General features: G+C 42.3%; 1 protein-coding gene across 1 annotated transcript; it reads right to left on the reverse strand.

Annotated features, from left to right (window-relative positions):
* Positions 1-234: 234 nt before the first annotated feature.
* LOC117822303 (CUGBP Elav-like family member 3) lies at positions 235-27495 on the reverse strand. The gene is made up of 15 exons (XM_034696971.1): positions 26901-27495; positions 26632-26658; positions 25885-26099; positions 24362-24444; positions 7204-7252; positions 6751-6879; positions 6560-6639; positions 6151-6306; positions 5558-5702; positions 5188-5337; positions 5012-5074; positions 4023-4127; positions 3725-3868; positions 3341-3505; positions 235-881 (listed from the first exon to the last, which is right to left on the reverse strand). Exons 3-14 carry the CDS (start codon positions 26027-26029, stop codon positions 3378-3380), a joined length of 1377 nt encoding a protein of 458 aa, XP_034552862.1. The 5' UTR covers positions 26030-26099; positions 26632-26658; positions 26901-27495; the 3' UTR covers positions 235-881; positions 3341-3377.
* Between the last annotated feature and the right edge of the window lie 133 nt (positions 27496-27628).

Here is a 27628-nt window from a genome sequence, read left to right on the forward strand (position 1 = left end):
AATTGATAAATTAGTAAATAAATAAAAAATAGCTCAAATATTAAAACCTCCCGAATAAAAGTGCAATCCCCCCTCCCCCAAGTTTCACCTAAAATCTAAGTAGAAATTTAAAATAGGTTAGTGATTTCCCATTTTACAATTTGGAATGTAATATCCCTTTATGAGGATGATGATGTTACTAGTGGTAATAATAATAATAATCATAATAATAATAATAATAATAATAATGATCATCATAATAATAATAATAACAATTATGTCGCTGTGTCCTGTCCAGTGTTTATCTAAAGTAGTATTCTTTTTGCATTTTTTCTTGTTTTTTAAATGCTGCTCTTTGTAAACTAAATTATTTACACGTCATTAGGATTTTCTCCAAAGTCTCTCTAACCTACTCATTTAGTCGTCTTTTTTTGTACTTTCTTTCTTTTTTTTATTATGAAACATCGGCCCCTTTATATTTGTCATGTAATAGACATGGTATAGACATGTTAAAGTCTATTGTAGTGATATATCAGCATTTTTCATCAGTACCCTCCATACATGCTTGGTCTGAGTCGTCTTAACTGTACTAAACACCCTGTTGGCAAACTGCACACAGGCCATGGTCAAACCAAGCTCTCGGCTGTTTATGTAAGATTACTGACTCGTGTGAACCGTGTGTATTTGTGTGTGTGTTTGTGCGTTTTATCTACATTTGTATACCAGCCTTGTACCGTTTGAGCTTCAGTGTTGAGAGCGCATGTGTAGTATGTGTATCAGTGTGTGTGCTTGTGTATCAGTGTGTGTGTGTGGTTGCACTCCCCGGATGCTCGTAGGTAGCAGACAGTCTGAAAGCACTATGAACCCTGGGATTCCACCTCGGCTGGACTCTGAAAGGTCACCTGTAAAGGGAGGGAGAGTTGGTAGATAGAGAGAGAGGGGGGCAGAGGAGGAGGGAGGATATGTTAGAGAGCAAAGTTATGAACACAGCAGAGCTCCATGTGTCTGCCTCATCTTTACATCTGGCCAAACATGCCCCTCCCCCTAAAAATCTCTGACTTTAACTGCTCTCAATGTCTTGCAGTAATCTGCAGCTTGGGATGCCCCTAGCTCATCTTTTTGTTTCATTTTCATCTTGGTGAGTTAAACAAGAAGGCATCATTCACAGTTGAAAAGCTTGTCTCTCAACAGCAATAAATCATGGTGCTTGAACACATACACACACAGTGTCTGTATCATGCAACTCAATACAGTGAAAATCCATTATTCATGGTCCCTTGTGTGTGATTGGAAGTGTGTGTCTGGAGGTTTGCATGTGTGCTTTTAAAGCCTTGGTATCTGCGTCTATGTGTGTGTGACTTTATCAGCGTGTGCTGCCCTTGTGTGCCTTTGATCATGGCAAGCAAACACTACTACCGACATGCATCACTCTCTGGCATTGGCAGTATAGAAATTCTGGGTGATAAACTTAATCTCACTGACAGCAGTTTAAAGGGATCAAATAATGGTAGATGGGTCCAATAGACAGACAACTACCTGCTATCCACAAGGATTTGTTATGTAAAAGTTTGCCTGGAAATAGAAACAAAATCCTTTATTTATAATGTGTGCTGCCATGTGACGATGCGTCCACACATCGACCTGACAGTAGCTACACACTATCTATTCTTTGGTAAAGGTTAGGGTTTGTGGAGGATTGAATTTACCTCAAACTAAAGAAATGCTCTATTCTCTCTGTGTGTTATATTTCTCCCAGAATTCCTATAGTTGAAGGCTGTTCTCCAATAAGCAAGAGGCACTTGTTTTTCCACCATAACAACCACATACCCTTTACCTCAAAACACGAGCTAGAGGGACAGAGAAAGAAGGTTGGGATGAAGAGAAGCGAAGAAAGACTTTGACAGCAAAAGAAGGGGGGGGGGGGGGGGCAAGTAAGAGAAGATAAGGAGGCTGGTGGAGGAGGAGGAAGAGGAGGAGGAGGAAGGGGGTAGTGAGGGGAAGAGGGGGGAAACGCCACAAAAGCAGTGATAGAAGATGAAAAAATAACGCAGAGGAAGAGAAACACTGGAGCAAAAAACTGAAGTGCCACATCAAACAGTATATTAAATCAGAATCCAGGAATGTAAAACTCAGCCTATCAGAGTACAGCTCAACAAAATGCATGCTCGCCCAAAAATTGTGTGCTTCTGTCGTTAAGCTTGGATAGCCTTTTCTGTTCCTGTCTGTTCTAACCTGTATGGTCCAGTTTGTAACCATATTTAAAGGCATTATCATTTCACTGCCTCTTGTCCAACACGACCTGATGTTGTAGTGTGTAGCATAAACTCATTTAAAAAGCTTTTCCATCACATTAAAGGTCATATTTTGCAGTATGATGCTGTAGTCTACACTTCTCCACCAGTCCACTATGGAAACCTCTGGATAGCCTCTCTATACAGACCAGTACAACAGTAATTATGATGCACTCCTGTATTACACACTAACAGTGTAACACAGACACATATGTACACATTGATGCCCACGCTCACTACTTTACCCAAACAATTGGATCAAATAATAATGACACCAAACAGAACACTACAGAAACTGATCAAAAACAAAGCTGCAAAAAAGAAACAAGCGTTGCTACAGAATTGATCAGATTACTGTACATTGATTAAGTGTATCAAATATCCAATTTAATCAATTGATTCTGAGGACAGTCCTGGCTATTGACAGTTATTGATCAGTATGTGCACAGGTCAATACAAAATAAAGTCACAATGCACCAAACACAGTCTGTGGTCACTACAGCAACAGGACATGCAGGTCAACGCATGGCTGGTTGCTCGAGGTGACAGAACAAAAATTGCCAAGGGCAACCAACACAGGCAATCAATCGCCACAGCAACCCAAACACAGGCCAACCAATCAACTTACAACAATGCGAGAGGAAGGGGGGGTCAGGGCTTTATCAGTCACTAGGCAACCATTGCCATAGCGATGGGGTCCTCGTGAATTATGATTGGACGGAAGGATCTTGGGTGAGGTAAGTTGCCGTTTCAGGAAAAGATCAAAACAGCAGGAAAGAAAATAAATAAGATTGTGAAAGAAAATAAAAAGGAAAACAATATTTTAGTATTTTCTCCTGAGTTGATGAAGTTGTTTTTATATGAGTAACCCAACTTTAATTCCCTCTTTGTGTCATGTTAGCTTTTTCTTTTTAATGTTGTACCATTCATTAGCATTGCAGTGTAACACCTAAAGCTACCCTTTCCCCTTTTTTCTCATCGGGCTAATTCCATCTTCCTGTTCCCCCAACATACAACACCTCACTTCTCTTTATGTCCTGTCACTCATCACCTGCTCACCACCCTCTCACCTCTATTTCATTTCTTCTTCCTCCTCTCAGTTGTCACTCAGTATGGGCGGTTGGCATCTTTGGGCCTTTTGAGCTGCACCTTCAGTCTCTTCATGCCGATCTGGAAGCCGTTCATGGCTTGGATGGCGGCTTGAGCGCTGGCCGGGTTGTCAAAACTTACAAATCCTGAAGAGAGAGAAAAAGAAAGTTAGTCCATTTATCAACGGAACCTTTCCTCTACACAGCCCCTTTGTCTTGATGTACCAAAGACAAAATAATTAAACTGACGCAATATCTTATCCCCCACAAAGTCACCCCCTGTGTTTTTGTCTCGTCCTTTCGTTTCTCCAATACGTCTGCTCTCGTCCCTTCTCCCCCCCTTCCCCCACCGTCTGCATGTCTCACCGAAGCATTTGCTCTGGTTGGTGGCTCGGTCAACAAAAACCTTAGCCGAGATGACATTGCCAAAGGGCAGGAACATCTGCAGCATTTCAGAATCACTGAACTCCTGCGGCAGGTGGTAGATGAAGATGTTACAGCCCTCCGGACCTAAGACACACACAGACACACACAAACACATACACACACGTTAGGTAGAGTGTGATAAATGGTGTCATGCAGTGAAACCCTTGTGATAAACAACTTTTAACAGGATCACTGGAGAGAGGGGTGTGGCCCCCAGACAGATAGGAAGTCACATCACCTTCTCTCTGCTGCTGTTGCTGGGGCTGCTGGTGTTGCTGGGCAACCAGTGTTGGCTGCTGGGGGAACGGCTGCCCGACCAATCCGTAGGCAGCAGGATATGCCGCTATTGGGAGAGACAGTAACAAAGTGTGATTGGGTACAGACAACAGGTGGCAACACGGCACCGTCCAATCGAGTTGTTTCACTTGAACTGAGACGTCTCCTGCTGAAGGTTGAAACTATTAACTCAGTTTAATGGAGCAAGTGTAAACAATGAGAGTGTTGATTTGAGTCTGTATCCACACATATTAGATCCACCCTGACCCCACTGGAATGAACTAAGTATACATGTGGTGTAAGTGTATGACTAGCTTGCACACACAATCACCTGACGGTACTGTGGGTCTTTTGTCCCATATGTGATAAAATGAATCACGGAGAAACTTTATCCTCTAAATTGTCCTGTAAAAAAATCCATCCTTGAACCAAAGGCGGTCAAGCTGAAAGCAGACAGTTTGACTTTCTTTGTCCCCATTTTCAAGAGTCATTAGTTAACCCACTGCATGAGCTGTCTGCTTATCTGTGCACTAGCACTCCTTATATATCATATTAAATGCTGATTAGAGATAATGACAATGACATTTGTAATCAACTTTGCAGAAATAGGTCTCTTTACTGGATCTGAAGAGATGCTAAATGCTTTTACATTAGGACTTATATATACATGCATTTTCTTCAAAGACCATCTCAACTCACAGTGAGAAGGGGTCATGTGTTGAGCTTCATTTTCTACCCTTGTTTTCATTTTCTTTGTATGCATTCTGAACCTGCCAGTTGACCTAATACTGTGCCTTTTAACAACACTTTTGGTGTCCAGTGAGTCTCTTAGTGAGCCATTTGCTTCTTTGCCATAATATACCAAAAATGTATGAGTAGTAAACTAGGAGATAATACATTTAAAGTGCAAAAGTGCATCTGGTCAGCACTTAAATCTATCCACACACCCACCTGTGTAGTGTTGCATTCCTGCATATGCCTGCTGTAGCGGGTCAAGGCCTGCTGGACTCTGAGCTAAAGAGAGAGAGAAAAACAAAGGATGAGATAACAAATCCTCAAGTTTCCTTTGTAGAATATCTCAAGTGCTATAAATGCATCTGCAAGCCTCTACGATTTGAGCAAATTACCTTGATATGGGTGAACACCATTGGTGTATAATGCTTCTGTTGCTTGCTGTCCATTGGTGGGGTTGGGCAAACTGCTGTAACCGTTCACTCCCATTGGAGGAGGGAGAGCTGGCACAGGCGTTGCTGCAATAGTTGGCGGAGTGTTTGTACCTACAGAGACAAGATATTAACTTTCTGCCACTACTCTGTCTTTCATCTTTCATCTATTTTGCTCTATCATTAGATGGGGCAAAGAATCTGAGGGAAAACACTGGAGAACCTTAAAAGACTAACTCACATTTTCTGTTATAATTTGTATCTAATAAATGCATGTAGAGCTATAACAATAGTCAGGAGTGTAATTGCATATGCATGGCGTGTGTGAGCCTACCCGAGGACGGCGTAATGGGTGTAATGGGTGTGGCAATGATTCCGTTGGCATTGAGCGCTGCCATCTGCTGCATCTGTACGGCAGCAACTGTTGCCACAGGAGACAAGTACGCTGACTGGGCAACCAGGGCCTGCTGTTGGACAAGCTGCAGACAGGGAAGGAAACAGACAGAGAGACGGAGGAAGGGGATTGAGGAACAACAGGGAGAAAGGAAGAACATTGCAGGGGAGAAAGAGAGTAGGACAAAGAGACAGTTAAATAGACATGGGAACAAGAGAGAGAGTCAGAAAGAGGGGGGTATGAGAGGAAGGGACATGGGAGAGGGAGTGATGGAGGAACAGATGAATAGAGATCTAATTACAAGGCCATTATGTCCTGAGTCAGTGGGTTAATGGTTGTGTGTTGCGGGAAAGCTAATGCTAGATGACGTATGTTCTGTTGTCTGTGTAATAACATTAGCCCCAATTAGACCACTGATAGCCTCTTCAAACTTATTACATCCTTTCATGAGTACAGAACTCCCCTTACAAACTTAGTGTGTAAGTGTGTGTGTGTGTGTGAGTGTTTCGTATATGCATTGGTGCACTACTTGCCTGTGCGTTGACCGCCTGTGTGTATGCGTTGTAGGCGGGGAAATTGAGGGTCATGGGGCTGAAAATGCCGAGCTGGGAGGCCACCTGCTGCATCCTCCTCAGCCCCCGCTCCTTTTCTGTGTCGGCAAACTTCACCACTAGACTGGACGATGCTCCCTGTGTGGTTAAAGACAGATGCAAAGTTTCAGCTGTAGTTACATGTTACATGTTAAATGCCTGGCCATCAATTAATTCTTTGTAGGGCATGAGCCCATCCAAGCATATAGATGCAGGCTAGGATGGGACTAAAGCTAACTCTCCCATGTGACTGCTGTACATGGCCTTGAAAGACCATAACCATTATGTAATATGTGCTTACCCTTTGTCTGTCTGTTTTTAAATCCCTCGTTATCCTATTCATGTAACTTACAGGCATTGTGCGGCTTCCATGCAAGCTGTTGATGGCAGCCTGGGCTTCAGCGTGTCCTTGGAATTTTACAAAAGCGCATCCTGAAACAGAACAAAGTCACTTACAGCAAACACACATACAAAATTAAATCACAGCATAGTACTTAATGAAATTAGGTAGTTTGTGTATGTGCATGAACATAAGTGTTTTACCTTTGCTGGTACCGTCTGGTCCTCTCAACACAGTACACTCGTCTATGCTTCCAAAAGGCTCAAACAGCCTTCTGACGTCCTCGTCGCTCTGTTGCTTTCCCAGCATACCCACAAACAACTTCCTGTCCTCTGAGAGTCAGAAGATGAAAAACAGAGAGGAAGAGGACAAGAAATTAATTTCATCACTATGTACCAGGTCACATCTCTGACTATAGAATCAGTGCAAATGGAAATTGATCTGTCTTTCTGTGGGAGCTTCCATTTGTGACCACCAGGGAGCAGTCTTTACTACAGCGAAGGGTAACAACAGAGAGGAGTGGATAGATAGTGGTGTAAATGTGTACATGTGTGTGTATTTACTTAAGCAGAAGTCCAAGTAAGCCAGCAGCTTTGACCACTGACACACTAAAATGTGCGTATGTGTGTTTTGCTATTTTTAAGTGCATGTCTCACCTCCTCTGCCCTCGCTGTCAGCTGGTTTCACCTGGATTGGCCGATTCATCTGAGGGACAACCAAGAAGGAACATAAACACAGATGGTCAACACAAACAAGTCTCTCTTTATTTGACTTAGCACAGGAAAATCTCTTTTGTATTGACCAAGGCTAAGGGCCAGAAAATGTCACAGTGCATTACTGATTACCTCTGGAGAGGTAATCCTGACAGGAAAGTAAAGTTTTTCTTGTAAGAAAAAGGAACAGAAAGCCTTAAAAATCTATCTATGGTAAGTTTTCTTTAAAGCTAGAAATGTGGATACATCATCCAGGAACAGCTTTGAAATGAGAGGAGGTTCATTTTGTTTATGTGTTACAGCCTGTTATCGAGGCTTTGGTAGAACTGGGTTAAACAAATGCAATTAGTGTTTGATTTGATGATGAAGTGAATGACTGATAGAACTCCGGAAACAGATCCCATCACTAGAACAATGGCATTGAAGTTCTGGCTTTGATGGTGAACTATATTGTGTGTCTCTAAAATGGGAAATATAATATTATAGTGATTGTTTCAGGTGTTTTCGTCTACAGTGCACCTTTGCTATTTTTCTTAAGTTAAGAAAAGCTGAATAGCCTCATTTGGATAGACTTCAATAAGAACAAAGGTTTTATCTTTGATTGCATTTGAGGAAAATAACATATAGTCATCTTGATGATATATTTTATATGTGAAGACATGACAAGTTATTTTATCTAAGTAATGTCTCAGTTACTTAGAGGTACTTCTCTTCATTAGGTCATAAAATCGTCTGATACTGAAGCTTTCTAACAACATGTTGAAATTGGATTTTTTTTTTTTTAATTGTACAATATACATTGTGTATACCAAAGTGTGTGTGGTACTGTGTTTGTGTTTGTCTTTATGTGTTTTTAAGTCACTGATTAATCAAGGTCAGCAGGTGACAGGTGCGTCCAAACTCTGTCCCAAGCTGCTCTCTTTCTTTGTCAAAACACACACAATCTTACTATATCTCTCACTCTGACACACACGCACAAACACACACATACACACACGCACACACGCACACACACAGAATGGATGGGGGATTGAGAAGTGACGAGATTAAGAATGCAGGCCAGCTGATCTGGATTACACAAGAACTTTGGATTAGATGAGGGACAAGAGTAGATTGAGATAGAGAGTAGAGTGAGAGAGGAGGGGGGGGCGGGGGTGGGGGGTCATTGTAGTGGGATGATATGTCAAGTGTGTGAAGGGAGCGGGTGAAGTTAAAAGCTAAAAATAAAAGGATGGAGAACAGGGGACAGAGGAAACGAGAGCCTGGGGGACCCTGAACGATTTTGGCCAATTGAAAGGGCAGGTGGAAAGCCAAGAGGAACCGACAGAGTGAATGGAAAAGGATGGAAAGGCAAGCATTAAAAAAGCAGTGAGACAGTGAGACAGAGAGTGGGAGGATGAAAGCAAAGCTGCCCCTGAGAGGATGATTCAAAAAGAATTGAGAGGGGGAGAAGATGGGGAGGAGAGGGGCGTGATTCAGTCGTGACTCTGAGTGTCTAAAAAATGTCACGACTACAGAAATCTATGCTAACGCGTGCATGCTTGTTCTTAAAAGCCCCTCAGTGCATGTACAATCTGCAGGAGCACAGGTTTGTCACACACACAGAGGCACGGAAACATACTACACACAGTCACACGCACACATTGCTTAGTCATAGCACTGAGGCAATGAGACAGTGTTAATGCCAGAGGGATGGGGTGGGGGAGGAAAAGGGCTGCAGAATGATGGCGATGAAAAGAGGAGAGAAGTGCAAGGAAAGGAGTGAAGAAATGGATGGAGCAAGAGGGAAGGTAAAGGAGATATGAGGGGAGGATTGAAGCAGAAGCCAAAAAAAGGAGGCAATAAACAGTGTGTGTGCGTGTGTGTGTGTGTGTGTGTGTTGGGGGGCGTTGGCACTGATTTTCCAATCCGAGCTTTGAACAGCCATCGTCTATTTTTTAAAATAAACATTGTTATCATTCAGTGTCAGATTTAAAGCTCCTAACTTTGCTGCGACAAAGACAAAAATGTACTAATTAATGCCTTGTCTCGCTGCCAGTCAGAAAGTAATTTGCATCAATAGTGGCGGCATAAGATGTATTTTGCAAGTGTTATTCAAAGACAGAGCGGAGAAAAACTCAGATGGAAGAACACAGGATGAGAGAAAGGAAAGAGATTGAGGAGGAGGAGGAAGGCTGGGGAGGAGGGAGGGGATGAGAAGGAGGAATGGAGAAAGGTCCCAGTGGGGTGTTAAGGCAATGTAATGAAGCTGGTAATTGAGGAGAGGGCAGAGCAGAGAGGGACTGGTCCATACATTTGATTAATCAGCTCTTAGCTGTCACCACAGAGCTATTGATCTAAGGCAAGGCCATCACACACACACACACACACACACACACACACACACACACACACACACACACACACACACACACACACACACACACTCTCTCTCACACACTTACACTCACAGTATGAAATGCAAACCCACACAGATAAAACACATCTGCACGTAAACACAAACATAGACATAAGGTCTGCAGAGGAAGGAGTGACGTTCATTTCTAACCACACACCTGAACTGATGGGAGCTGTCTGCATCAACATGAACTTCTAGAAAATTCACCATCCACCCATCTACCCTTTCATCCATCCCACCATCCATCCATCAGTCAATCAATCCAGCTATCCATCCATGCATCCATTATATCCCAGATCTGGTGCTATTGCTGTCCATCCACACTGCCATCCATCCTGTGTTATCAACTCATCGATCAGTCCCGTCTTGTTCATTGATTTGGGGCCGTGTTGTTGCTCAGGCTGATTGTAGCGAGATTTGTGTCCACTAACCCTTTCTCTATCCGTCTCTCCATCCATCACCTCTTCCATTTCTTCCCTCATTAGACCTATTCAAGCTCATCCCTGTGATCGTAAAACAGGCTGAACAGAGGCATCTAATGACTGCCAACTACGACTTATCAATCAAAGCTTTATCAGTCTGTTTCTGAGAATGTGTGTGTGTTTGCTTGAACTGTGCTGACCTTTGGATTCCTGACAGGAATATCAAACTCATGAAATGTTATAAGGAGGAAGAAGGGGAGTGATGGAGACAAAACGCAGAGGATCCAAACAGAAGACAGCAGGTGAGAAGTGCACACCGCCACTACAAAGACGACACAATGGCATCGGAAAATTGGCATGGCAACCAGCTCGTTGTCATGGCAATCATATGACGGCATACTGGGTAGGTAAACAAGGATGCTGGTTGCCAAGGGCGACTGCTGTGCTCTTCTGGTAAACAAAGAATTTTATGCTGGAGGAGCGCTTTGCTGGCTCTCCTCTTCATTATCTGTTCCTAAACCGCCTTATCTCCGGGGCCAAATGAGCCGTGAGTATTAGTAAAAATGTATGACAAGAAAATGAACAGGACAGAAAATTTATGAGAATAAGATGTGGGAAGGGTGAAATAAGTGTGATTTGGCTCTGAGCGAAGACATGGAGAGGAAGAAGGTGAGGGAACTGAATCTATATTATAGTAGAGTAATTAAAATTCCCTTGAGCCTGAGAGAAAAATGCAAATAAAGTACAGTCCCTGCTAGTCAGTCACACTGTACTCCACTCTGTCTTCTCTCTCCTTCTTTACTAGAACACACATGAACAGCCACACGCTTTCAAGTCAAATTATCCTCTAATTACTCACGTTCCAATTAAGACTTAATCAACAGTAACCATCTGCAAACGTGCGCTCGTACAAGAAGCGGGCCTCATACTGTAGCAGTGGTTTGATCTGTCCTGCTGCATACTAAGAAGCCTTCGCTGAGAGTTTGTGCATCTCTGAGGACCAAGGATTCGTATGTGAGCAGCAGCAGCAACAGCAGCAGCAGCAGCAGCAGCAGCGCGGCCATGCATGAGGGCCAGATATGTGATATATGATTATGTGTGAGCTTGCATGACCACTCACGCTCGGCTGAGGCACGTCCACTCATACTCACGCCTGACGAAACCCTGCATGCAAACACAGCTCCATTTGCATGCTGTGGTGCCAACACAAATACACACACAGTACATGTCACTCACATATGCACACACACACACACACACACACACACACACACACACACACACACACACACACACACACACACACACACACACACACACACACTCACAGCACAGTGTACACCACACTTTTCCTCACTCCCAGAGCACCCTGCCCGCCCTTTTAGCGCGCTCAGAAACAAACACATACAACACACATACAGTTAATCTTACTCCCTGCAGTAATGCAGAGAGGATTGTGCCAGGATTAGGGGATATTAAATCCTTGGATTATCCAATCAAATCGTATTCTCCCCCCTCCCCCACCTACGCAAAATCAGTGGAACAAACCATTGCGCCACATCATGAGGGTAGGGGGAAGTGTGCGTATGTAAATGTGTGTGTACGTGCACTATCTGGAACATGGATTAAAGTACAGTGTTAAATCAATGTTATCTTTTTGCTTTTTTGATCCCTTCTGATGACATCCAAACACTGGAGGGGAATACTCACAAATGTTCACGCAAACGGAAATATAAAAGTGATTACAGTGTGACAACCGACAATTGTGTGTGTGTGTGTGTGTGTGTGTGTGTTTTTATACAGTCACTCTCTCTTCTTATCTCTTATCCTAACACACACACACACACACACACACACACACACACACACACACACACATACACATACACATACACATACACTCACACACTTACTCACCCTTCCCCCTTCAATTCCCCCTCTGGAACACTCCATCTTCACAATTTCAGATGTCCATTTTCCAGAGTGCACAAGAAAGGAAAACTATTTTTATCCCTTCTCCACGATCTAGCATTATTCCTCTCTCTCTTCCTCTCTTCTCCTCCATCCTTGATTCCCCCCTCTTTCCACTCTCAACACCATAATCCATCCCCCTCCTCCTGATAATGACATGGGCATCTCTGTTTTTTATCTTTCCCCATCCGTTTCCTTCTCTTTTTCATTCACTTTCTTCTCTCACGTTGTCCCAATTCTCTGTCTCATTTTTTCATCATCTTTGCTGAAGCTATAAACTCATTATCCTCGGTGTACTGAACCAGTACGTTGACTTTGCAAAAACCTAAAATGAGCTAAGTAGCAAGACCAATGACCCCATATTTGTCCCCTTCTTCACATCAGATTTTTTTTTACTCCATAAAACTACATTAATGTAACCATCAAAAGACTATGTAGCTATTAAGAGAGGTCTATTGTTTCCATTCAATTATTCGTGAAATAGCTCTTTGCCGTTTTTATGCAAGTAATACTTAATAAGTATAACATTATAATTTTCTTTGAATGAATGTATTTGATGCTGATCAGGGCTGGGGACTGAATAGTGACTTATGGCATGATATGACATCCTGATACATGCCTTAAGTATTAGTGCTGGTGTTTTAAGAAGATGATTCTGGGGAAATTTAAATGTGGTATAGACATGGTGGTCATGCAACTAGAAATAGGAGCAGCATTATAGCAATTCATAATAACTTATACAGATATTGAACCCCAGAAGTATTCTGCTTAACCAAAAACTTAAGAAAATATGTCCAAAACACAATTTATAGTGATTGTATGAATGAGTTAATAATCATAGAGAGCTTTAATTCCTGTAAATCAGCTGGGATTCTTTTAGATACTGTTAACACTTTCAACTACTGCTGATGGATTAGTCACGTGAAGAAGCAAATACATGCCTGTTCTGATTATCAATTGTTTCTTTAACTCAATAATCCCCAAACGGATGTAAATACAGTCAGTTTTGTTCCCATCAAAGTGGAATGGATGTTTTTGGGGTTTGGTTAGACCAGTGGTTCTCAAAGTTGGGTCCTGGGACCCCTGGGGGTCCGCGAACCATAGCGTGGGGGTCCGTGAAATAATTTGAATACATTTCTGATAAATTATAAACTTGTGCTGTGTCATTACAAAACAGCATATACACCATTGTTAGGATACCATTTAATGGCTCGAAGGGATATTTGAGTCTTGTTACTTTTAATTTTCTGAAAGCTTTTAAGATCAATTACTTAAAAAGTATAAATGCTGTCATGTTGAGTCCACAAGGAATGAAATGACCCTCTGTTTTAAAGTATACAAGTGGTATTGACTTGATTCAAATTTAAGTGTTATCTGTTTATCATTATGGTACGTACAGGTCTGAAGTATTTACATTGAATAGTTCCAAGGGCAACTAAGAGTGCAAATTGTAGTAAGCATATGCTTAATCTGTGTTACAATTATGAGGTGGTCCTTGGACAATTTTTTCACCCGTAAGGAGTCCCTGGCTCCCAAAAGTTTGAGAACCCCTGGGTTAATTTGTTTTCCATGAACCAAAACAAATACCATTGGCTAAAATCCCTTCAACTATTATCAGGAATAGAATTGATAAAATAGATAATAATGACATTAGTCATCAGTTTTAGCCCCGTTATAATCACATTATAGTATCCTGTCTTAATGACTAGATTAACAAAAATTATTTAGAGTTAAATCAGTGTTATCAGTCATTTTTTAAAATCTGCTCTTTAGCTTGAAATATCTGTGATAATATTTCAAAGATACTGTTCTGGTGTAGTCAGTGTGTTCACATGTCATTGAACCTGGCCTGATATGGAAGCATACGACCCCTTGGCTCTCTAAAGAAACTCCTTCAGTCTCTGATCCACAGCTGGATGAAGACACTGACACGTGAGAGTCAGAGAGAGAGCGAGCGGGAAGGTGGAGCAGCCCAGCAGCACAGCTCCACCCCACCTCTGCTCTATCTCGTCTCTCTATATCACACCCAGCTAGGCTTTGCATCCCTGAGGTAACCTAGCAACCTGGCATCTCGCTCTGCTCCGTTGCCTGGCAACGGGGGGCCTGCAACCATAATACAAGCTCCTGAGCGGCCCATCCCCCTGCTCTCATCCCTCCCTCCTCCATCTCTCTCATTCCATTCTTCACACCTGAGAAGTCTGCCCTCCTTCTCCTCCACTCAATACATTATCTGGCAGTTAACCCTTCATCAGCCTCTCTACTGGAGCATGGATTACCAACATACTCTCTCCTCTCTCTGCCTGTCTGTCTGTCTTTATCGCTCTGCATAGTAATAGCATCAAACCATGCATAGAGCAGAACTAACTACCTTGTTGATCCCTATAATATTATGCTGTTTTTATCAAACCCCAATGAGAGCATTCTGCATGCAGCGGTGGAGCACTCACTGAAATTTGATCCTTTGGATTTAGTCCAACATAATCCAGCAGCACTATAGCGGATAACTGTTAGACCTATGCACTTGGACCTTCTTTCTATTTTAGGGAGTGTAAGTCCTTTGGGAAATGAGCTGGTGAATTAAAAAGGCTGCTCAAAGCCATACAAATTCATGATTACAAAAATCGCATATTCAGTGAGATTACATTCAATACAGCGCCAGTGACACATTTTTGGATGCTCAGATAGTTACAGCGTCAGGAAGGATTCCATAAAGTTATGCAAATGACCTGCATATTCTTATGAAGGCTTAATGGAAAGTCAAATAGGCCTCATATTGACTCTCACTTCCTTTGTGCACGCTTTAAGAATAAAATGAATTAATATTAGCATATTTTTAAGAGGTGTATCTTCTCTTTCATTTAAGAACAACTCCTTAGAGATACTTACATCTTCTAATGTAAGGCTGCAGTCACTCATGAAGGTGTTAATATTCAGCTGATCGGATCCAGGACAGTATTTTAAGATCACTCTAACACCTTAAGCCATCCAAGAAATGCTAAGCTTGCCTAGTAAATGTTGTTTAATTCACCTGCTGCTGACTTATACAAACTCTATGTGGTTTTATATCTTTATATACCTTCATCAGATGTTCACTGTAGGTCAAGGAAAACATTTAGGAAAAACATTCATATTAAATAAAAATTATAATTAATCATAATGATGATCAAATTGGTAAGCTTATTATTTATCCAAGCATAAGTCCTTTAAAATGTAATCAACCTCATCTGTAATCCTTATAATCTGTATGATACACAAGAGAAAAATAAATAAAATGTTTCATTGAATCGATAAAAATAGGCTATTATACCAGCATTAACATAAACACAGACTGTGGTGCAAACTTAAACTGACATTTTACTCCTCATATACCCACATTCATGCTAAAAGTTTCATTTAATTAATTAAGGTTTAAATCATTCCTTAAAGAACCAGAGAGGACAGAGCTACACAGGGCATGTTGTCCTTTCCTCCTCTCTTCTTCTACTGTTGGACAGAGCATTGTAAAGTGTGGTGATCTACAACAGAGTAATTTGGTGTAATAAAGCTCCGGCTTTGCCCTGTGGTCAGTGTGAAAAGGCCATTATCTTTAGACAGCAGGTTGAAGTGTGGTTAGAGAGGAGACCTCAGAGCAGAGGTCACACCCCAGGTGCAGCTAAAGTCCTGTCATCCCTTTGCCAGCCTAATCACACACGCACACACACACACACACACACACACACACACACACACACACACACACACACACACACACACACACACACACACACACACACACACACACACACACATATGCAGATACACACACAGTGGCCCCCTCTGACAGATGTCTCTGTTTAAACTGACAGAAGTGCGCCCTGACTCCCTCCCACTCCTCCACCACCCAGAAAAAGTCCTTTCTTCCGCACACCACCCGCCTGCCCCTTCCTCCACGCTCATTATAGCAAACTTTTGTCTTGTTTCCTCCTTCTCTCTAACCCAACCTCCTCTACTCCTCCCCTGTCTCACCCTGCCCCCTCCCTGTCTATACAGCCCTATTCATGCCAAACCTCTTCATGGCCCTCCTCCATCAGCACTCTTAACCCCCCTTTTATTCACGCTCAGTCACTGTGGGCCCTGTTCTATATACGTACGACTTAGTGCAGATGTATAAATTTACATGCTTAGACAAGGTGTCTGGAACAAAGAGCTGTATGCTGTCGTGCATCTGTGTTTAACATGACAGCATTGTTTGTGACAATTTGCAGCACATTGCAGAGATGTTTTTTATTTTGGCTCTACAAGAAATCCAGATTCAATATGTTGAGTAAAAGCCTATTTAGACAGCAATATGTGGAAAAAACACAATCTCCTCTTCTTGGGGTTAAGCCCAACGATGCACTTGGAAGCTCTGAGATCAGAACATTATGAAATGGCCAGGAAATGAACAGTGAATGTTACAGAAACTGATGTTTGCTGTTTGATCAAAGCCCTACTTTAGTGCAAAAGCAGAGATCTGGGCACCTGTTAAGGTCAAAGCAAAGTGATTGTTTGGCACACTCTTTTTTACTGGCACTTGTTCTATTCCTTGATTATTCTTTAAAAATACATAAATGCAAGACACTGCCTCATTTGTTAACATTAATAAATCAAATTAAGCTATTTGTACATTTAAATGTGTAGGATATAACTCAGATATGAATATTTCTCCACTAGGCATGCCTTGATTTCCAGATTCATCACCTTAAGTGTGCAGCTTGCAGTAAGCCATGTGTGAATCCAGGATTTACTGTAAATGGGCACACTAAAGCTGCACATGCTGTGCCCCAGTTGAGGTTCAAAGCCAGCTTTAAGTTACACATGTAAGTCCAGCATCTGATGCAATAATGATGACTGATAATTAAAACTAAAGAGCTATTTCATTCTATGAGTGTGGAAACTGTGTCTGCAGATTTCTATAGCTGGCTGGATTTATAAAACAGATGGCGTGTGAAATGGACTCAACTCAACTTTGCGAGACTTCAGAGCTAGGCATCACAGAGACGCAGATTTGGCAGAGAACAATCACATAACCTGGTAATCATGTGTCCTCACAAACATAATTTTCAAACTGGCAAAGATACAAAATGTCCCTCTGTGTGTGTGCATATATCTGTGTGTATGTGTCAGGCTTTAAAGAGGCAGGCGCTCTCAAGGGTCAGGCTTTTATGAGGCTATGATTAGATTCTGCCTCAATTTTGTGGTGAAATATGAGGCAGGCACTCTTTCTCTGTCCATGTTGCATGCACAAATGCACTCATATGCACACACACATACAAGAACACACATTTATGGCAACTATAAACACACAGTCACACAAAGCAAAGACTTTTGTTTAAAAACAAACAAGCTAAATCCCCCTCAGTCTTAGCTGTACACAACCCAACACTAACACCCCTCTACTCTGCATACCCCCCTCCATCTCCCTCTTTCTGGCTCCCCCTCTTTCTAGCTCATACACACGCACACACACAAACACACATGCACACACTTGATTCTACACCTGTCCCTCTACTCCCTTTCCATCCCACACACAGTGAGGATAAAAATAGAGAAACAGCACAAGGGAGGGGGGAGCGATACACATCACAAACCCCATCAGGCGGGGAGAGATAGAGGCAGAGGGATGGCAGAGGAGGAAGAGATGGAGAGAAGGAAGAGATGGAGAGAAAATAAGAGAGGGAGAGAGAGTGAATGAGAGGTGGAGCTGGGGTCTGTTCTAAATTGAAAGTGCAGCAGTAAGCAGTGAAGGGGAATAGTAAACAGTGCTGCTGACCACATAAATATGCTAAATTAGCCTACTAAGTCGCCCTAGTGGATAATTGCTCATCATAGCTTTGCCCCACAGGGAGGCTGCCTGCCAGGCATCTTAGATTCCACATGGAAACACACACTGAACATACACAACATGCACATGTTACAAGTCCTGAGGGGCTCTGATGAACATCAACAACAAACACTGGATGACGGACATGTGAAAAGATGGTGTGGAACCTCAGTTTCCGCACAACAGACGTGACGACTACACAAGCTGAATTGTTTCATGGTTTTTAACTATGTTTATGTGTTTACATAGACTTCCATCAAGCAATCTGTGATAAACAGAGACTCTCTATAACAAAGATGACACAAACCAAGCTCCACCAACTGAATCCTGGTCAGGTCAAATCTGCTTTTAATGAGCATGGTCTCTTTTCCCTCCAAAGGCAATTTTACATCAATAAGAATAGAAGCATTTCTTAGCAGAGAAATACCTGTTTCAGATTTTATATCATGGTTTTCACATGTACAGCCTTTAAAACTTCTGTCTATCTGGTTGGAAGAGACATCAGAAACTAAGCTCAACACCAACTGAGAGAGGAGATATTGGTTTCCAAATCACATAGAGGATTCCAGGTTGCCAGATCTCATCAGAGATGTTGCTTACTCTGTGGTCAGAGTATTTGAAAGATACAAGGCTTGTGAAAATAGATCCAACATTTACTTTTGTGGATGTCGAGCTGTCTTAATCTGTATCCACATGCCTTCCTTAATTCAAATAAACTGACTCAGGAGCTATGGTTATTCTACCAAAGGGCCAGGGCAGAGTGCAGGTTAAACCATCTCCTTTCTGTCTCTTAAATCACACTAACAGTAAAGGGGCCGCGTTGGCATCACCACTAAGCCGCTGCCTCGCAAGCAACCAGCTGAGTCTATGTGAGTCCATATAGTGCATGTAAACAAACAGAGCCTGTTCAACAACTGACATAAATAACAAATCCACAGTTTCTCTTCTCAGTCCAGGTTCAATAAAATATATAACAGCGTCTTCTTGTTTGCATGATCTAGTAATAGCCGTGGAACTATCCCAATTTATGGCCAGAGGAGCACTGTCCAACCATATGCATTTAATCAATATCACCACTACAAACTTTTATTATATTTTTCATAAGTGTATCGATCTTCTGCTACAACATTTATTGTTAACTGCTCGTCCTGTGGAGCATCTTCATGCCTTTTAAATAATTCATTAGGCATCAAGTGGTCATGGGGAGTACAATGTGTGCATAAATAAGTGTGTGTGTGCATGTCTGTGTCTGTGTGTAGGCTTCAGTTTGGCTCTAATCAAAGAACAGGGAGCAGAGTGCTGCCTGGAGAGCAGTCGAGCATGACAACACACACCTGGTAAGCTGCTTATCACACTTTAATTTCACCTACACTGAGATCTGCGGATGCCAGCGTGACCAAACAGATGTGCTCGGGTGTGTTTATGTGTATGATCGTGTACACATGCATGTGTGTGTGTTGGCCAATGTTGTGTTTGAAGTAGAACAAAGATGAAGGGAGAGATAAACGCAGAGAGAAGAGAGTGCAGATTAAATGGAGAGAGAGATATCAACGGCAATGAACAAAAGGAAAAGATAAGGGGGGAAGATAAGGGAGGAAATACAGCAGCAGTAGCCTTGGGAGAGATAGAGTGATAAAAAAAAGAGAGGGGATGGAGATACGAGGTTAAAATCTAAACAGGCCTCAGAGGGAGAGAGAGAGGGGAAGGATGGATTGGAGGGATTAGGATAAAGCAAGGACAGTTTTGTATGAATGATTACTGCAAATTCTGTGTGCATTTTTATATGTTTGGCAGGTTTGTGTGAGCAAGTATCTTTATGTTCCATCAGTCTGTGAGATACCTTACTGGATAGAAACAACGATACACTGTTGATACATGAGACCATGTTCTCCGAAAGTTATCAGGATAATAAAATGTAATGTTGTTTTTACCTGAAACCGTCAGCGAGGGCTTTGGATTGAGATTTCTATTGACTAGAATCTGCTGACTCGATTTGCGTTAAAATAAAGGGGTTACAATTCAAGGTATTGCAACATTATTTTTCTCATCATGTTATAACGGCCATTTCTGTATCTAATTTAATGAAAACTCCAATAGTATAAAAACAAAGCACAATACAAATAGTACCCCTTTCTAAGCACTCCTAAAAATGGGATTTGGGGTTGTGTTTATCTAAGCAAAAGGCTAAACATTTAACCGTATAAGTTACAGTTGTGCATGTAAACTATTATTTAAAAACTCATTAAGTGTTTCTGAGAATCAACAGTACCACAAAACATAATACTGAGATTTAGGGTATTCAGGATTTGAAGAAAAATAGTTCTAACAGAGTCTTATACCACAAAGATTCACATGGGCCAGGGTTATTCTTACCCATTTAAATTTGCTGCTAAGTTTTATAAAAGAAACAAGCATGAAAAACAAATAAAACACTATATTTTTATGACAGACAAATCCAGACCATTCTTTCAAATGTTCTGTGTAACATATCACTGGTCCAGACACTGAAAGGTTCCCCTCAAAGTTTTACAGCTATGAGACTTAATGGTAAGCCCTGACCTCTGACCTCAGACACATGCTCTCTGCCTTTTGCCATCAACCCTCTGTATTAACAGGACAATAGCCAGTGGTACAACATATCTTCCTGTGACTGAATCAACTAAATATAACACTCTTATTTGCATTGCTTCTACTCTTGTACATCCTGTTCACTCGTTTTGCATTATTGTACTTTCAATTCAGCCTTAGCGAGGTAAACCCTAAAAACTACATTTATGGTGGCAAAAAATGTATCTCAACGGATATTTCCCTCATTATTCCCATTTAGTGCAAACCCTGCATGCAAAAAAAAAAGATGAGAAATTCAATTTCCAAGTGCAAATTAGCACTGATGTGCAGCAGCAAAACATGAGCTCTTTCATGTGGATGCATCCCAGAGGGAATCTCAGCGCCACATCTAATACACCAAAACATCTGCACACGATAGTGGGACTTGCTTGTGGTTCCACTGTTGAATTTCTGCCACTGTGACTAATATAATGTAAGTCTCTTCCTCTCCCTCGCTTCATCTCGTGCTCCCTCTGCGCTTCCCTTTCCCTCTCTGTGTCCAAATTAAACACAAGGCACAGGACACTCTGATAAGGCCATCTGTTCATCTCTCTCGCTCTATCTCTCAATCCCTCTGTCCCTTTTTCCTCATTTTCCGATCTAACAGTCTACTGCCCCAGCTGAAGCTAGCAGGGTTTTTGAGTGGGGTAGAGTTTCTCTGCAGTTCTCTGTGTTTGTCTCCTTCCTCTCTTTTCTCTACTGGCTGGTTGGAACTGTTAAATCAGCGTTAAATCCCATCAGTGAGTGGTAGACAGAAGCAGCAGAAGAGCTCTGTAGCATCAGACTTGTCACCAACGTAGCAGGAGAAACACATCTGTATGAGTGTGTGATGCTACAGCCACATTAAAATTGTATGAGGCGCTGGCGTTCCACCAGACGCTGCAATTAAGAGCAATCCTAACATACACACCCACATATATGCACATACATACACCTCAGCCTCCCCCCTTGCCTCATCGTGAGCCCGGGATCTGACTATGAAAATGAGTTTGTGAGAAACTAATCATGCAGCTTAACAAGTGGAGCCGGGGAAAGAAGAGGGAGAAGGGGGAGGAGAGGGAGGAGATGGGGGTGTGAAACGGTCAAAAGGGTCAACTAATCAAGAGGAGGGGAAATGAGACGAGGGGTAGAGGAACTATGAGGGGGGAGGAGGGTGATGGTGAGAGTGCGCGAGAGAGGGACTGACGTTGAGAGGAGGACTTAGAAGAAGGGTTACCATAAATGACTGTGAAATGAGAATCCGAGGAGGAAGCGTGAGTGTGCAGTGGGAAAAAAAAACAAGCATAAGACAGCAGGAAGGGAGAAGGGGAGGATGAAAGAAGGATACTATGAAGAGATTTTAGAGAGGAAGAGGAGCGAGCGATGACAGGGTTGGGGGTAGAGAGAGAACATTCTGTAATATTCTACTGGTGCAGGGAAACTGGGGGACGTGAGGGGAGGAGTTGAACAGAGGACAAAGGGGATTTGAAGGGAAAGAAGAGATAAAATGGAAAGAGGGACAGCATGGAGAGCTGGGGGACAAAAAAATAAAAGGAGGAGTACGGGAAAGATGAAAAAGCAATTCTTCGGGAAAGAAAAAAATGGGACAATGGGTAGACGTGTGACGGGGAGAGTGAAATGGTCTGAAGTCATTTCTAAATCCTGTCAAAGACGGTTGGAGGCAAAGAAGTGGAGGAGGGGGAGAAGACACACAGGTTAGAGAAAGTGTATAGACGGGTAGAGGAAAGTGATAGCAGAGCTAAACTTTCCAGGAGATACAGGGAGGACTATGAGGCAGGCCTTGGGCTAAAATAGAGACAACGCTTTGGAATTATTTGGAGAAAAAGTCTGACTCATCTTTAAGAGCTGCAATGTTTTATGAGATTAATCAATAGCCACTCAAAAGAAAAAATTAAATCCAACTATTTTCAATTAATTTTGTAGTTATTACAAAGTTAGAAATGCCAAACAATTGTTGGATCCGTCCTCTGTAATATGAGAGTTTGCCTCTTTTCTTTGTTTTAATTAAAGTAGATAGAGGGTCTGTGGCTTTCAGACTGTTAGTCAGACAAAAGAAGCAATTTAAAAACACTTTTACTTCTGAAAATTTTCCGACAAAACAATCTGCGAAATTGTAAAAGCCATTTTTCACATTTTTAACAATTAGTGCTTAAATGATTTATTGCTTAATCATAAAAATAACTAGCGAAAAATTCTTAACCGCATTGTAGAATGAGTGAGAACATCTGTGCTTCTGTATAAAGTCAAATATGGGAGAAATTCCACTATCGTTCATCAACCATAATTGTTCTTATTCTTGCAAGTAATTTACTGTGAAGTCTTCTGGACAGAATAAAGAATGCTATCTCTTTTATATAAAGCTCAAAGGGAAAAGCAAGCAACTCCAAATCGAGGAAAGCCAATAATGTTGCTCATTAACAGTCCATGCTTATTGAAAGCCCAGCACACGATCACCACACCCTCATTTCAGCACTATTCTTCCTCTGGAGAGTGGTGCCTCTGATTGTGTGTGTGCTGGCTCTTTAGCAAATCTGTACCGCTAACGAGTATCCTCCTTGCAAATGTTTCCTCCAAGTGTCCGGAATATTTATCACAATTAATCTGGAAGTGTACTCCGAACTATTGTCTCCTGCAAGGATCCTGTTATTGATGTCACAAACAGGAAAGGATGAAGTTAAAGCCAGCAGATAGTGTTGGAGGGATGATTCAAAGGACAAAGGGCAGCATTGGAAAGAGGAACGAGACGCAGCAAACAGAGAAAAGGTCAGGCTCCTTAGCAGGCCCTAATTGGATTAATGTCATTATTAACATGCTGCGTTTGTATGAGGCATACTTGAGCTGCATGGAAAAGCATGCGTGATTGAAATATGTATGTACGCTAGGATTTGTGTTTTGAGTGTTTAAGAACATTTCCCCTCCCCCAAAGCCGCCTTTTCAGGCTCTCTTCCAACCATTTTCTCACAGAGATCTTATCAACACCCCAGCTTGCAGAGAAGGTGCAGAAACTGAAACTCTGATCATAGCAGGGCGACAGAAAGACAGTGGTAGAAAAACACTCAACAGAGACGTTGGAGGTACATTTTGTTATAACTCTTGTAAAATGTCATCCCTGCAAAAACATCCTATACTATCACAGCAGAGACTCTTTTGGCTTGGTAAAAGTACGTTTAAAAAAGAAGGGGGGGGGTTAAATTGCTCAATTTTCCGAAACAGTTACTGCAAATATCAGCTTTTGTGTGCAGTGGAAACCAGGTCAGAGAGGGGAAAAAAAGAGAGAAGGAGCGACAGAGAGGTATAGCCCAAGAGACAGACGCAAATCTCGCACTGTGCCCCATCCATAATGAACAGTGTCCTACCCCGAGCCCAGCCGCAGCACACGATCCCTCACAGGAGAGACTGAGGGAGACTGGGATGAGACAAAGGGGAACGGCTACATTAATTACACACTCTCTCCAGGCGGGAGCTATCACCGGAGGGTAACAGGAGAGGGGACTGACGGAGAGATGGAGAGACAGAGAGAGACAGAGAAATGGAGATGATAATGCCGGCAGAGTACCCTATGTGTCTCTTGTGAGAGGTAGTGTTTGTCCTTAGCAGCAAGACGCCTGCTGGCTGCTGAGTTATGTCACAGTGTTACTAATGGGAGCTGAACGTCCAATAACACACACACATACTGATCTGAGCGTGTGTGTGTGTAAGTGTGTACAATGTAGTTGGCAGCGTCTGTGTGTATATGTGGGGGGATGGTGATCCTGTGATATGAGCGTACGTGCGTGTTGTGTGCATTGTTGCATAAGTTTGCTCTGTCTGGGGATGTGCGTGTGTATACATATATATACGTGTTTATTTGTGTGCACTTACCCCTGGTAGTGTTTTCTGCTCGTGAAGAGCGCTCTGGGCTTTCAGTGCCGACTCTCTTGCACAGTACGTCAGAAACGCACATCCTGTCAGATAGAGAGAGACAGGGAGAGAGAGAAAAAAAGAAAAAGGGGAAGGAGTAAAGGTAGAGAGGGTCAGCAAGCAACTCTATTATTTGTCATTCTTTATCTCTGTCTCTGTATCACCCCCTACGAAAACACACACACAGTCATACGCCATTTAGATCATTTAAAAGTCTCCTTTTCTTATGCCTTCCTGTTTGCTCCAAAACTGTTCTGAGTTATCACTAGAGGAAAACTGTGTGAGAGCTTTAAAATATAAAATCATGCACTGTAACTAAACTTGACAACACCATGATGATGCACTCTAGAGCAGAGAAGGACACTCCACGGCACGGCACATTTCAGAAACGTCACGGCACGAGTCAGCACACATGACAGCACCACAGACGTGTGCGCAGGGCTAACAAGGCCTCACAGGCTGGGCACAGTCAGGTTCCTGCCCTATACCAACCACTATGCATGCCTCACGATCACTCCAAATACACTCCCTCTGTTTCTTCTATGTGCTGTACCTGTGTCTGTGTGTGTGAGGGAGGGGTAGGTAGCAGAGCTGGCTGGCCAGGGCTGTTTACTACACCTGTCACCAGCACTAAGACAACAAGATTAGCAGCAGGTTAGCATCCAGACACACTAATGTAGATCCAGAATAAAGAAGAGAAGATTTTAACGATTAGGAAGGAGACATTCACACACACTCATACGTCAGGAGAACTGAGAATGACTCGACATACAGGACAGTACATGACACACACACTCACACTCACACACACAAGCATCTTATGGTCCATCTCATTGCTTTTAAGAGGGGCTTACTGTGGCCATGGGGATTCTCAAAACAACAGACTCTTTCCCCTGTGTCACCCAGGCTTACAGAGCCATTACACTGATTGGAGCATACAGCCTAATCTTGTTCATAACACACAGGACCCCAGGTCAGTGTGTGTGTGTGTGTGTGTGTGTGTGTGTGTGTGTGTGTGTGTGTGTGTGTGTGTGTGTGTGTGTGTGGTCTGAGTGAGGGAGAGTGTGTGCTTGTGTTTTCTACTGTTTTATTACCAATCTATTGTTAAGGGGGCCATTATTTAAAGCCACCCAATCATTAACGCCATTAGGAGGCTCTCAACTCTCCTGCCTTTACCTTATATTAAAAAGCTATTCATCACAGCTTTATGTTGTGTATTCTTCTTGATACATTTTTGTTCTTCTCATTTGATTCAATGTGTGGGTAGTCACTGAGTTTGCTTGCTTGTCTTCATGATCTCATGTCACGGCATTAACAGGAGAAGTAGACGAAAGGAGGTGTGACAGTTTCCATGGTGACATGTGACACTCAGCACAGGAAAATCCACCCATCTATCTGCCTTAATGTCACCAGTCTACCTATCTATCTAGCTATCTGTTCTTTTTCTGTTTGAGTAAGTCCTATGTTTTAACACCGAGACCTACCTTTGTGCATGCCAGTGTATTTGTCCTTTATCACAGTTAGCTCATAGATTTTGCCAAACTGCTCGAAGATAGGCTTGAGGTCCTTCTCTTCCAGATTCCGGGGAATCTGCCCCACAAACAGCTTGATGGCGTCAGCCTCCTTCATCGGGACAGTGTAGAGAGGACAACTGGGTACTGCAGGGGCCGAGGGGCAGACAGATCAGGAGCAGGTATCCCTGGAGGGAGCAAATGATGCTGGATGAGTGGTGACAGCTAGACTAGTGGGCAATCATAATGGTGAAAATAATAAGCTTAGAAATGTCACTAAGAACAAGTTTGATTTAAAATATGTTTTTAAGTACTTAAACAACACAATTCCAGACTTTAATACACCTAGAGTATCACAATATTCTCAATATCAGCTCAGGGGGCATTATTTTGTTTGACATATATTGCATTTATTTGAGCATAATTCTAAATGCAACGTTTAAAAAAATGTTACAATGAAAAATATGACCAACACATTTTTTAACAAAATGTGCAATTTTTATATATTTATGGATATAAAATGTTTGTCCTAAATATTCAAAATATTTAAAGGTTTTGAGTATGAGAAATTGTCGCCTAGCCTGCTGACAAAAGGCTCTAGTAGCTTCTGCTAAAACAATTATGCAAATGTTAATTAGCCAATCAAAAACCAATCATGGGACTTTTATTTACTTCTAATTGAATATATATAAATCGAAAATATCCGTATGCATGCATTACCTTTTAGTGAAACAGCGCTCTGGATCCCTACACACAGAAAAGAGAAGAAACAGCGTGATTGGGGGTAAATCATTGCAATAGAGCGGTTTCTTTGTTTAGCCAGCTGTAGGTTACAGCATACACACGGATGTCATGGGGCTCCCTTGCTCTTTGTCCGATCCCCCCTCAATGTACACATACACATACACACACACGCGCGCATACACGCACTCACCAGAACAAAACAACATAGTGAAATGTACAGGCTACATATACATCAAAGCTCTTACCGTTTTATAGATGATGCCTGTGGGCAGAGTGTTGCCTTCTGTGGATCAGAAATGAAAGAGGGATGCTCTCTGTTGAGTTCCCGTTGTTGTCCCGTCCTCCTTCCTCCCCTCTCTGGATGCTCTCCGCTCTTTGTGCCTGCCGTGCTCTCCTCCTCCTCCTCCTCCTCCTCCTCCTCCTTCTCCTCTTCGGAACAGAGATACTACAGGCTCCGCTGTGTTTTCAAAGATCCCCCCTGTGTTGCTGCCCTGGAGAACTGGAGGTGGCAGTCTGTTGCAGGTGAGTCCAAATCACAGCTTGACACTGGTCCCAATGAAAATTCAACCAAACCTCTGGACTCTTAGAATTGCAGAGAGGACCGAGCAAGCTTGTTAGTTTTCACTTTCGCGGAGCCCACTCTTAATTTCTATTTAGTTACAAAGTGATAGCAAACCATCTGCCTTGAACTGATTTAAAACCTGCTCGTTTCTCTTGAAGCACAGCCTTGTCTTTATTGCTGCAACAATGAACCGGGTCTATTCTTTCTTTCTTACTATTCTCGCTATATCCTAATTTCATGTAACGTCTCACCCGTCCAAAGGCTGGATGGCTTTTCACGTCGTTCACCGGTCTCTCCTCCTCTCCTCTCTTTCTCTGCCTCCCCCTCCTCCAACCAAAGCGGTAGCTGGCTTGTGACGTAACTCCCAGGGACCGTCAATATGATATGTATGATAGACTCTCATGAAAATTA

The sequence above is a fragment of the Notolabrus celidotus genome, chromosome 12 (genome assembly GCF_009762535.1).
Source record: "Notolabrus celidotus isolate fNotCel1 chromosome 12, fNotCel1.pri, whole genome shotgun sequence".
Classification (NCBI taxonomy): Eukaryota; Metazoa; Chordata; class Actinopteri; order Labriformes; family Labridae; genus Notolabrus; species Notolabrus celidotus.

What these genes read in the sequence shown, in the direction of transcription:
- LOC117822303 (XM_034696971.1), bottom strand. Translation starts at nt 26,029, where the DNA reads ATGAAGGAGGCTGACGCCATCAAGCTGTTTGTGGGGCAGATTCCCCGG. An exon ending in TGACAGCGAGGGCAGAGGAG is followed by an intron (nt 6,880 to 7,203) that starts GTGAGACATGCA and finishes TCTGACTCTCAG; the next exon opens with AGGACAGGAAGTTGTTTGTG. An exon ending in TGGTGTTCACCCATATCAAG is followed by an intron (nt 5,075 to 5,187) that starts GTAATTTGCTCA and finishes CTCTCTCTTTAG; the next exon opens with CTCAGAGTCCAGCAGGCCTT.